Genomic DNA, 12,750 nt, shown 5'->3' with positions numbered 1-12,750 from the left:
TTAATAACTCACTCTGAGACATTAGTAGTAGAAAGAATAAGAATGTTTAATTTACTTACAGTTGAACAGATCAACAGCAAACTGACAAACGTGATTTGCTTCCAACAACAAACTTCAACAGGCTCTGGAGAGGGAAAAAAGCTGAAAAGCGGAAAGGTGGGGCTCTCTTGGAATTCAGAGGCAGGGATTGGTTACTGCTGGATAGATTGACAGTCACTCCAGCACAGAAAGGTTCGCCAAACCTACTAGAGGCAGATGTGAGGTTGCAAAAACTCCAACACCCCGGGAGGGGGGGAGAGATGAGTGGTGCTCACAGGTTGCTGCTATCTTTAAAAGAGCAGTGAGTGAGTAGTGGGATGATGTCATCTCGTCTTTTATCTCAGGTGACAAAGTGTTTCACAATCAGCCGAGGTATTAATGGCTGAATCTGACACCTCTCGTTTCCCCTGCTGTTGAGAGAGTTTATTTCCAAACCATATGTTATGAAATTTGCAATCTCAAGTCACGAACAAACCTTGGAAAGGTTACTTTTACCACAACTCCCATCATCTCCACTGCCAGCATGATGGGCCATGTAATCCCAATAATATGAATTAATACGCAGCAGAAGAAATACCGTGCGAATACCCAGGGATTCAAAGCCAGAAGTGTGGAAAATGATGTCTCATAAAGACATCTGCGATGACAGATGAATCTGTTGGCTCTCCTTGCTCCCACCTTCGTTCGTTTTTAAATCTCAGGTTCCAGCTCTCAAGTTTGCGAATTCTGGAAAGGCCAAATCCAACGGAGGGGGACGAAATTCGCTCTCCTCGGCACGTTCATGACCACCTAGACGAGTGTTTGAGACGCCCGAGCAGTCGTGTCCCGTTGCCTGGCAACCTCGTGGCCTAGCTCTGCATCCACTCCGGGGAGTGCCAGACACCATGGTTCATTAGACATCTAGGCCAACGCACGAAAACATTCGTTTTAGGGGCTACTGCTTCCAAAACCCACGAGCCAGCAAGGGCAAGGGGACTGAAAGACTTGGAGCCTGGCAGGGAAAGATTTCTAAGCCTTGCCTTCAGCTAAGCAAGCATTTCGCTTATTTACTAAATGCCTCAGAACATGTCCCTCTATATAGAAAGCCATCTCGTTGGTCCACTAATGATTATTTCCTATAATCAGCCATGGATCTCTGGAATATCAAGCAACATAGTTTGTTTAAGAACGTATATTATCTTCAATATGACATTTTTCCCCAAAGGAGTTTAAAACCACTGGGTTGGGTGGAGATTTAGTCACCGACGTGAGTAATTCATTGTTGTCTAGATGACATTTCATTTCTCAGCAGGCCTGGGCAGCATCGCCAATGGTGAGGACGATAAGCGTGGTCCAAACATGTTCACTCTAGTATTTGTTGTTTTTAATGTGCCATCAAATCACCTCTAGCTTATAGCTATGAACGAGCCATCTCCCGTGTGTCCTGCCCTCAAAAGCCCTGCTCAGCTCTTGTAAACCGAAGCCCATGGCTTCCTCTAGGGACTTGGTCCATCTCACATTTCGTCTTCCTCTTTTTCCACGGCTTGCAGCTTTTCCCAGCATTATTGTCTCTTCTAGAGAATCCTGCCTTCTCAGGATTGTGCCCAAAGCAGGACAGCCTCAGTTTCAGCATTTTTGCCTCCAGAGGTAATTCAGGCCCGATTCGATCAAGCATCCACTTCTTCATTTTTCTCGGAGTCCAGGGAATCTGCAAAGCTCTCCTCCAGCACCATGTTTCAAACAAATCAATTTTTACCCAGTCATCTTTCACATCCCTACATACACAAATACAAGAGTCTGGATGGTCTTGATCTTGGTCTCCTGTGACACATCCTTACACTTGATTATCTTTTCTAATCCCTTTATTGCTGCCCTTTCAGATCTCATCCTTCTACTAATTTCTTGGCTGTTCTCTCCATTTGGACTGATGTTTGAACCAAGGTGCACAGAATCTTTAACAATGCCAGTTTCTTTGTTGTCAAGAATGAAGCTGTGCAGTTCTCCTGCACTCATGATTTCGATATTCTTAATTTTCAACTTCAGTCCTGCTTTGTCACTTCCTTCTTTCCTTCCCACCAAAAGTCATTTCATGCCATTTCTGCTTTCTGCCAGTAAGATGGTCTGATCTGCGTTATCTTAAATCATTGACGTTTCTTCCACCAAATTTTACTTGTTTTCTGAATGATACATTCTGCATATTGACTGAACATGTAAGGAGATAAAATGCACCCTTGTCTGACACCTTTTCCTATAGCAAACCATTCTGTCTTTCCATATTCTGTCCTAATGGTAGCTTTTTGTCCACAATACGGGTTACTCATCAGGACAATCAGGGGATGAGCGACACTCCTCTGGTATAGACCAATTAATATTGATTTCAATGGATCGTTTGCAGATATGTCTAATCTAGTGTAACCAAACACAGAAAAGCAGTATCCAAAGTTTCTTTAAACTAAAAAGCAGAGTTTGGAAAGGTTCCCCTTTTTTGGATTGCAAATGCTAGCATAGGCCAATTCATAGCCCAAACCAATAAAACATTATCCATAAAATAATAGTAATTAACCAGTATCAAAATTTATCACAGAAAGCAATGGCCGATTATCAGCTTTGCCCAGTACTTGCTACTTGGGAGGCTTTTTTTGTGTGTGAAAAAAATTGGAAATTAAGCCAAATCATTTTGCATTCAACATGTGTGTTCTGTGACTGATTCCTTTGCCCTTTTCACTTAGGGTGGCCATATGTCCATGTGTCCTTTCTCTTGCAAGCTCTGTCAGAGGACCATGTTCTATTTAAAGATGTCCTCTATGTGAAGGGCTGCCCAGCACAAGTGCCATTGAAAGATAAAGAACAGCAAGAAGGGGAAAGTGGGAGACTTTAGCAACGGGGCAGCTAAACTGAGCAGCTGTAGTACAGCTTATTTAGTTGTAACCTTCTCTACTATGGCATAATGTATGCCCCCTCTATTTAAATGCTAAGGTTTGTCAAGTCCATGGGCATCTCTATTTATAAACGAAGATATGCAAAAGTAATATAAATCCCCCCCTTTTGGGGGGTGCATAGGATTTTGAATGGGTACCAATTCGGCTTCTAGCCCAATTTTTTCAGGTGGCACAAGGTCATTATTTATTCTTTTGTCCCTCACGCTCATGCTTAGTCACATTTATATTTTACTTGTCATCTGCTTATCTCAAGATGACATAACACGATTTTCTTCATCATCATTTTTGTCCTCAGAAGAGCACCATAAGATATATGAGTTGAGAATGTCTGGCCCCAAAACACCCAAATCCTAGTTCAACATGTTCATCCATGTCACACTGTCTCTTAACCTGTTGCACAAAAAGTGTTATTCCCCCAACAAATCATTTAAAAAAAATCTGTTTATTTACACCAGCCAGTATCTTGTTGCCTAGGCCCACCTGGCAACTGGTGTGACATCACTGACAGTCGCAAATTGCATGCAGCTAAATCGATTTAGATATTTCTGTTTTGGGTGTGGGCAACTGTGTATCATTGCAGCTGAGTCATGCACAAACCAAAACCAAAAACAGAAATATCTAATTAGCAGCAATCTGCTATTGCAGGTTAAATGTTAGTCCCACGGCGCTAGCAGAGCCAACAATAAGATACTGGCTGATATTTTATAGACTCTTTCTCCAATAATGTTCAAAACATCACACACGACCTATAAAACAATAAAGAAAACCATAAACCAAACTAGCAAAAGACGATACAAGGGCTGGCACTACCCTTAGACCATCCCTGAGTTTACCTTTAGACGCAGCGAAGTCTTTCGCTTTAGGGGAAAGACTTTGGCTGTCATAAAAAAAGCAGCAAATGGTTACTTATTTAATTTATTACTATTGCCTTTTTATTGCCAGGAAAGGGGAGAGGCGCATGTGAAACGTTTAGCTCCCCAGCCAAAACAACTTGTTTGGCCTGTGTAATGTGACACGGAGATACAGAGAATCTGTGCAGCATTTATTCCCTGCTGCCTCAGGCAGCAAAATATCACGGGCTAGCCTTAAATTTTAAAAACAGTTCCAAAACGATTAGGTCACTAAACCAACTAAACAGAGTCCGACGTGTTTTTTTAAAGTTTCGCTTAAATAATTTTGATGGTTTGAATTGTTTATGTTTTAAGGAAAAAAGAGAAGTTATGAGGTTCTTGTGACATTCCAATGCAATTTGCTTCAAAGCCAGGGGGCCACCATGATTAAAGCCCCGCTGGATAGATTGACAGTCACCCAGCCTAAAAAGGTTGCTCCCAGCTGAAAAAAAAACTACAGTACAGGCAACATGCAAGATTGCAAACCTCCAACACATGGTATCCTACCACATATTGTCTTAAGCATATTTTACCTGCAGAAATTCCCACTGGGATACTTGTGTTAGTTTGTTGCACAAAAAATCAACAGTTGCTTTCAAGTAAATAAAACCTAGTCTATTGCAAGGGGAAAAAAGTGTCTTCTGCAACAGACTAACAACTTTTAATTAGCATTATCTTTTGTAGCCTGTAGTCCATTTCTTCAAATCAATGGAGTGTAGCTTCAGCAGACAGGTATTTATGCACGTTTATAGAAATATGTTCTACTGAAGCTGGACCCTGTAACTAGCAATTTTGGCTTTACAATATCTTCTTTTTAAAATGGGGTGACCGATATTTCAGATGTACATTTTGCATAAAGCAAGGGCACGGTACTGTATAGGCAATTTTCTTTCACATGGAAAAGTTACTCCTTTTCCAAGTATGCCTAACATAATATTTGGCTTTTCGGTAACAACTATACACTAAAGCAGGTCAATATTTTCTCCAAGATATTGACGACAATTCAAAGATCCCTTTGTGGGCCAATGGGTGGCAGCTCTGAGCCTTTCCCTGCAGTTGGGAATCTCTCCAGACATGTACATTATTTTACATTTTTTTACATTGAATTATTCCATATTAATGTGCATCTCCCAGTTGGAAGAGAAGCTTTCCTTAAAACTCTGGAACGGGAGAGGATGCTTTGCATTTCTTTTTAATGGTTGCTAACTGATGCAGTGCATCAGCGATGCTTGGAAAGGTCTTTAAAAATCTATCTTGATTGTCCTAAAAGGATCAATAGAAGTAGAGTGTGGGACCCCCAAACCAAGTGATCCTTGTACATGGCTGCAACCACCACACCACACACCTCTATCCAACTTTAATTGACCTTAAGCGACCCTGTTTAGCTTGATCCAGCCCAATCCAGTTTGGCCATCTAGCCAAGCAATGGCTCCATCCTACAGAAATCTGATTGTTATAGTGTGATGAACTACACAGAATTCTACACCAGGATTCTGCAAGATGTAACTGCGGAAGTTGGAAGCGGTATCAAACTGCTCTAACGTGCAATGAAAAAAATAAAAGATTTCCCCATTACAATTCCAATACAGTGCTACAATCCTATGCATTGCTTGTTTTCTGGAATGAAGCCTCTTTGAATTCAGTTAGACATTAAGTACTGAATAAACAAATACATTTAGAGATCTGTAAACTGTATTCAAATAAATAATAAATAATAATTAATTAAAAATAATAATGTGTAACCAAAAATAGAAGCAAACGAGTTATAGCACCTTAAAGACTAACACATTTGTTTCAATGTGAGCTTCTATGGATTGATGGGTTCCACTTGCTTGCTATTGACGGATCTTACAAACACAGTATCACAAAATAACTCTTCTTACTTGCATTGATATAACAGACAACCCAAACAATGATAACAATAACAACATGCTACAATGTGCGCACCCATATCCCTGGCAACAGTATCAATACAGAAGTTGCTTGTAGAATTTGCAAAGTTCAAGTGTCCCTTTGACTTTAAAGCCAGATGAAAATCCACGATACCTTTCTCAACTGGGTTGGGTATCTGTAACACAGGAGAATCTTCATACCCCTAAAATAAAGTACTGTATTAGTACAATTGTATGCAATTCATGCATTCACTATGTGGATTTACTCCTCCAACACAAACACATAAAGTGTTATATCTAAACCAAGTTGTCAAAGGCTTCAAGCAGTCCAACTGGCGACAACAGATTCGGCCTCTTCAGCATTCCCACTCTTTCTGAGATTCAAACCTCTTACTCACAGCCCTTCTCTAAGTCCCACTCCTTTGGGCTGAACCAATATTTCATAAGGGCTACACTCCATCTCTTCAAACACGTGGATGTCCACTTCCTCGGTCTGTTAGTCATCGAAATGGATGCAACTCTTTTGTCTTCATCTTTGTCATACATGCTGAAATAACCTAATACACTACCTTTTTTGTTAAACATCTGGAGAACTGCACTTTGACCTGAAAGACTAGATACCTACATCCAGTTGCTAGTCACAACCTAAACAAATCCAACCAAATCACTTACTGAATGGCAAATCAATATACTTCCATTAATCTCAGTGATTCACTGCCTCTGCTCTATTTGGAAATAACAATTGGGTATTGAGTTAGGCCTGCAGGCTCACTGTAGTTAAAAAGGTATTGTTGTTTAGTTTTTTAAATGGGCTCAGAGTTGAAGGGAAAATTAGGGTGCTGGTTTAGCCACAGCGGCTGGCACATTTCCTGATCCAAAGTCCTCCGGGCCTCATGCTAACGCCTGTCTTCTAGGGTTGGGAAAAAAAATCTGTTACTCTTTCTCTTGCATCCAGGATATAATAAAAACCTTTAAATTTGCAGTGAACAAAATTCTCTGCCATCTGCAGCACAAGCCAAATTCAACACATACAGTTGTTCCTCACACAGGAGGTACATTGTTGTATCTGCTTGCTATGTAGGTATTAATCAGGGGCCTTAATTCAGCAGCCGCCCTAATTCAGCTCCACGGTGTAGGAGAACATGCAGGAATCCAAACCACAGCTTTGAAAAGCTGTGCGCTCAAAGCCTCGGTCTTGGGTGGCCAGATCTTTCTCCCACATTCACTGGAAAAAGGACATCAAGTTCCTTCTGCCCCGAATATAAAGACTTTTGCAAAATGAGGTGCATTCTCCTCCAGAATAAATTAAAATGAAATTCTCATCCATTCTCACTCTCTGAAGCCTGGTGACTGAGAGACATTTTGGAGGAAGAAGATAGTGCTTGATCTGTTTGAATTTTATTGGCAACCTCACATGCTGTTCGTGGTTTGAGTGACTGAGAGAGACTTTTCAGGACTTTTCAGTACTAACCGGTTGTTTCTTCCAACCCTTTTGAATTTAACTAGAGAGACACACATACCCCGCCTTTCTGCTGAGAATTCTTTCCCTCTCCTTAGTCTGTTGGTAGCCATTGTTTGTTTGTTTTGGATCTGTTCAAGTGGTTGCTAAGCATGTGTGCAGTAAAGAAAGATGTATGTATGGACAAGTGTGCAATTTCAAGCAATTGTAAGTAAATAAATGTTTTTATTCTTTCTCTTACAAATGTCTCAGAGACTGTAAGTGCCAGTTGATGAGAAAGGGGTGGACTCTGGGGGAACTTGCAGCTATTCTCCTCTGTGGTCTCTGTACTTCTACTGTGTAGCAAAAGAGAATTTTACCAGCAATTCAACACTCTGCAACATGATCTAGTACTGCCTACGTCAGCATCAGGAATCAAAAGAGAAGTGCAGACATATTAATGTTTTCCAAACCTAATGGGGAATACCCCTGCTAATTCTATTGGGTGCTAGAGTGGGAACTAACATTTCTGGCATGGGTTTTTATGTTTTGAAGGCCTGTCAGTGTTGTTTTGGAGGGAGAAGGAACTAGCAAACCTCCATCTGACTGGTTGCAGAAAACATTTATTTAGGTAGATATTTTTGCAGACTAGAACTTTTTTCACCAGATGGAAGAATTACATATATATGGAGCAGGGCAAAAGGTTTTATACTACCCTTTGGTCAAATTATGCAAGCAGTTTGCAAAAAAAAAGAAGTAATATATAAAGGAATTGCAAAATTAACCCCAAAACAAAAGCTAAAAAAACATAACATTGTAAGAGTAGCATAGAACAGTCAACAGGTTTAAACTTGCATCTTGAAAAAGTAATCGCAGGGCACAAAAGACTACAGAAGGGGGGGGGATTCCTCTGGGGAAATCATTCTGCAACTGTGGTACTTCTCTTTAGTAGTCACTGAACTTGCCCTCAGATGGGCAACAGCATTATCAAGAAGCCCTCCCCTACAGATCAAATGTATGGATAGGTAAATATAGAGTCAGGTGGTCCTAAAATGAGAGTGAGCAGTTTGAAGCGGGTCAGAAATCACTGGAAATGAACGCTGATGATGCAGCAGAAATGCATCTCGGCCATAATGACCGGTCAGCAGCCTGGCAGCATGTGGGACTTTCTAAATGGTCTTCAAAGGCAAGGCTGCCTGTAAGCGCATTAGAACAGTTTAACCTGGAGGTCACCAGAGCCTGGATAATTGAGGGCAGTCCCAGCAGCCTTTGCCCTACTTAGAGAGAGAGTATTCTTCATTTTGTTCATTCAGCCTGTCATTCACTCATTCATAGACTGTAGTCCATGGATACAGATGAATGGGGTGTTAGCTAAATCTCCAGGCATATATAAAGTTGCACAGTTTGAAGGTAAAATTAGATGATGACGTAAGAAAGAAACTAAAGTACCTATATCTGTGCTGGCAGGAGGAATTCTGGAAGTTGTAGTCCAAAAAGAAAAATATTTCTAGACTGAGGATAATGGGTCTCTTCACTTTTGAGCTGGTGGGGCAGAAAACTCAGTTGTAATTTAGAAGTAACTGAATATTACAATCAAAGTACAGTATGCAAAGTCACACCAGGTGGCTGCTGTATGTGTCTGCATGTACATGTTAAAGGCTTCAGTGTCAGAGGGTGCAGTAGCTAAACCACTGTCCCATCATAGGGTTTTCAAGGTATGAAATATCCAAAAGTGGTTGGCCATTGTCTTCTTCCGCTCAGTCCTAACAAGAGCTAGCTTGAGTGTCATTGCCACTGTTTCTGAAGGAGTAGTTTGGTGGTCTTGCAAGCATATCAGACACCCTACCCCCCGCCAGTGTTGAAGCAAGATTCAATTGACAATATACTCCTGGAAGTAGAAGGTTCATCTAGAGCAGTGGGTCTTAACCTTTTTGAAAGAAATGCCCCAATGAGCCATTGAGGAAGTTATCATCGCCCCCCTCCCTGAGGTGATACCTACCTACCTACCTACCTACCTACCTACCTACCTACCTACCTACCTACCTACCTACCTACCTACCTACCTACCTACCTACCTACCTACCTACCTCCCCACCCAGGTGCAAGGCAGCGCTTCACGGGGCAAGGATGAGGACCCAGGAGACCCTTTCCTTCCACCCAATCTACACTCAGTGCTCCCCTAAAGGAGAAAGGTGAGACGTGGCAGGTAGAAAGAGCTGGATCATCTGGCGGCAGCAGCAGCACCGGATCTACTGCCCGCACTGCGGCTGCAGTCGCCTTCACAGGTTTGCCTCACTCCAGCGCCCCCTACCACCCCCTTCTGTTCTTTCGCCCCCACACTGCCCCTTTTCGTTCTACCGCCCCCCTGAAAAATGAAATCGCCCCCTGGGGGGCATTATTGCCCACGTTAAGAACCACTGATCTAGAGACCTTTTCCCCAGGCCGCAAAATGTCTTCTGTCAGCCTTGCTCAGATTCCACTGTTTTCTTGCTTGCTTTACTGACTCTTTACATTTTTTAGGTAAATTGCCTAGTAAGGTGTTTGCTACAATAGGCCAGCACATATTTAAGGAATGATTGGAGTCAAATTTTGATGTACAGTATTCTCGAAGGCTTTCACGGCCGGGATCCGATGGTTGTTGTGGGTTTTCCGGGCTCTTTGGCCATGTTCTTAAGTTTTTTCAGAAAGGACAAAAGGGACCCCCTTACCACTGCAGGAGTATACCGGATACCTTGCACTTGTGGCCAGGTATGTATTGGAACCATAAAATGCAGCATCCACACTGGAATCTAAGAACATGAGAGACACTGCAGACCAGAACAACCTGAAAAATTGGCAGTAGCTGAACATGCCCTAAAACGAGCTGGATATGAAATTCTGTTTCAAAACACAGAAGAACTGGACAACACCAGCAATCATTATGCTAGACTGCACAGGGAAGCCATTGAAATCCACAAACACCAGCAGAGCTTCAACAAAAAAAGAAGAAAGTCTAAAACTCAACAAAGCCTGGCTCCCAGCACTGAAAAATACAGCCTGCAAAAGGTCAACGAACTCTACCCAGCCACAAGGACCAGTGATCACTGCACACAAAAAACAACTAATGACACCCATCAATCACAGTGACATATCATCTCTCCCCCTTATCACAACAATATACCAACATCCAAAACATTGATCACCATAATCACCCAATCTCCTGAAAAGGCCAAAAGCTGATCCCACAGCTATAAATACTCAGCTATCCAAACAAACTGCAACAGAGCACAGACAGAGTTCTGTCTCCTGTCCTCTGAAGATGCCAGCCACAGAGACTGGTGAAATGTTAGGAAGAAAAACCTTAAGAACACCACCAAACAGCCCGGAAAACCCACAACAACCATCAAAGTCAAGTTTTATTCATGTATTTCAGTCCTGTATTGTTCTTCCTTCAGTGACTTCATGGTAGCCTCCAGGGCTCTCTTCCTTGACACATAATTCACCCGACAACCTTGTGGGGTAGGTCAGGAGCCTGGGAGACTGTGACGGTCCCCAAATCATGCAGTGTGTTTTATAACGATGTAGGGATAACTCTTGGCTAGAGAACCGGGGGTCTGGAGTTTGATGCCCCCACTGTGCTTTATAGAAGAGCCAACCTATGAGGTCTTGAGCAAGCCACACAATCCCGAAAGGCTCTCAGAATATAATGGCAAAACTACTTTGAAGTCTACATAGAAAACACCAGAAAGGGTTGCTGTAAAATCTGGATCAACTTGATGACGTATTATTACTCAGTATTTGAACCCAGGCCTCCAGAATACTCATCCAGCACTAGCCACTTTGAGTCCTTTTAAGCAGAAAGGCTGCGTAAAAAAATGTTTTCAATAAGTAAATAATAACAGTGACACCACGCTGACTGCAAGGAGGGCCCTTAACCTGCGAGGGCCCTTAACATCTGGAAAAGAGGCAATAGCTTTCCTGCAGCACTCCTCATCAGAGCTGCCACGCTCAGCCTGACGAGGAGTCCTACAGGACTCGAAAGCTAGCACCACTTTGGAGAGAGTTTAGTGGTTTCAGAAAGGTATCACGCACGCTTCCCTTAGGGTTGTGTAAAGTTGTGTTTTTTTTCCTCTTGTTCTTAACACTGGCAACGTTAAAAGAGAGGTTGTGGGAAAAGAGCAGGCTCGGTTTGCGAGCAGGCCCCGCCGGAAACTTTTCTCGCCCCCCCCCCCCGCGAGCGCCTGTGGCTGGCAAGGCGGAGGCTCGGCGCGCACGGAGCGGCTCCCCCCGGGCCTGGCACCGACCGCCACCGCCGTGACCCCGGCCGGCCGGCCTGCCGGAGGGCGGGGAGGCCGAACTCTGGCGACGCCCCGGCCGCCTCTCCACCCCTTTTTTTCTGCCGACTTCCTCCCGAGAAGGAGGGGCGACCGGGCGGCGGGGAAGGAGGAGGAGGAGGAGGCGCGCAGGGGAAGGGGAAAAAAAAAAGTTTGCCGAGAGTTTTGGAGAGGCAGCCCCGGGGGGGCCCGGCGGCGGTGGAAGTGGGTGGCGGCCCCAGACGGAGTCCGTGTCCCCCCCCCTCCTGCAGCCGCATGGATGCCCTAAAGTCCGCCGGACGGGCCATCATCCGGAGCCCGAGTTTCGCCAAGCAGAGCTGGGGAGGCGGCAGGCACAAGAGTAAGTTCTCCAACTTGGGGGTGGGGGGGGGGAAGAAGGGGGGATCATCTCCCCGTGCAAGATCGCTGCCCCCGATCCTCCCCCAGATCGCTTGGAAAGAGGCCTGGGAAGTGTGTGTGTGTGGGGGGGGAGTCCGATCCCTGCGCTCCGGGACTGACCGCCAGTGCGCGCACTCGGTGGCGGCGCTTTTGGGGCGAGATCTTTGCGCGCACAGGACGGCTCTCTTTCCCGATCCGATCCTGGCGGAGCGAGGCCGGATTACGACGCTCCGGGGTCACTTCGTGGCACAGAGGACGCGGGCTGTGGGGGGGGGGAATGTGAGGAAAGGCTTAGGATCTCTCCTCTGGGGGCGCAGGGTGGCCCAAAGTGTCGAGAACGGTGGTTTGGGACAGATTTAAAGAAGTTGGCCAACTTTGCTCACACAGCCCCAGACCGCGGGATCGCCCCTGTCAGCAGCTCGCTCTGGGACAGGGAGCTTGTTTTCTTGCTCACAACACAAAACGGAGTGTGTGTGTGTGTGTGTGTTTTCAATCAAGTGGGTCCCGTTTCGTAACGTGCCCGGGCGTTTTGCGCAAACCTTTGCCAAAGCGGCTCCAGACCTCTTCTTTTCCGTGGGTTTGCGCCTCCTCTTGCTGGATATGTTTCGGAAGAGGGCGGGTATGTGTGTGTGGATGGATGGGGCCGAGCTGCTAATCCGGGCAGCAATTCTGTAATGCCTGTTTGGCATTAAATCCCATTCATTGCACTCCGCCCCCCCCCCCCGCTTCTGGGTTTGTGCTGACAGACACACATTTTTCCAAAGGCCCAAATGAAGGGGTGGCCTCTTGTTTAAAGTAAGAATCCAGAAACCAAAGAGTTTTTTTTCTCCCCTGAGGAAAAGAGTCTTAAAAGAATATTTCATAGGGCCAGGCCTTTCTTTG

At 44.4% G+C, this 12,750-nt stretch overlaps 1 protein-coding gene across 2 annotated transcripts in view; it reads left to right on the top strand.

Moving 5' to 3' along the window:
- LDLRAP1 (low density lipoprotein receptor adaptor protein 1) overlaps nucleotides 1-12,750 on the top strand; it is a 106,667-nt gene that overhangs the window by 16,344 nt on the left and 77,573 nt on the right. The window contains exon 1 of one of the 2 annotated variants that reach the window (XM_072979475.2): nucleotides 11,457-11,830. The exons of the other annotated variant lie outside the window; for it this stretch is intronic. Within the exon in view, the coding sequence (XP_072835576.1) occupies nucleotides 11,746-11,830 (85 nt within the window). The 5' untranslated portion in view covers nucleotides 11,457-11,745. Of the gene's footprint in view, nucleotides 1-11,456; nucleotides 11,831-12,750 lie in introns of those variants that run through there. 2 annotated transcript variants of the gene reach the window in all.

Source organism: Pogona vitticeps, chromosome 9 (assembly GCF_051106095.1).
Source record: "Pogona vitticeps strain Pit_001003342236 chromosome 9, PviZW2.1, whole genome shotgun sequence".
Lineage (NCBI taxonomy): Eukaryota > Metazoa > Chordata > Lepidosauria > Squamata > Agamidae > Pogona > Pogona vitticeps.
Note: the sequence above shows the minus strand (reverse complement) of the source record. Positions and strands in the feature narration are given on the sequence as shown.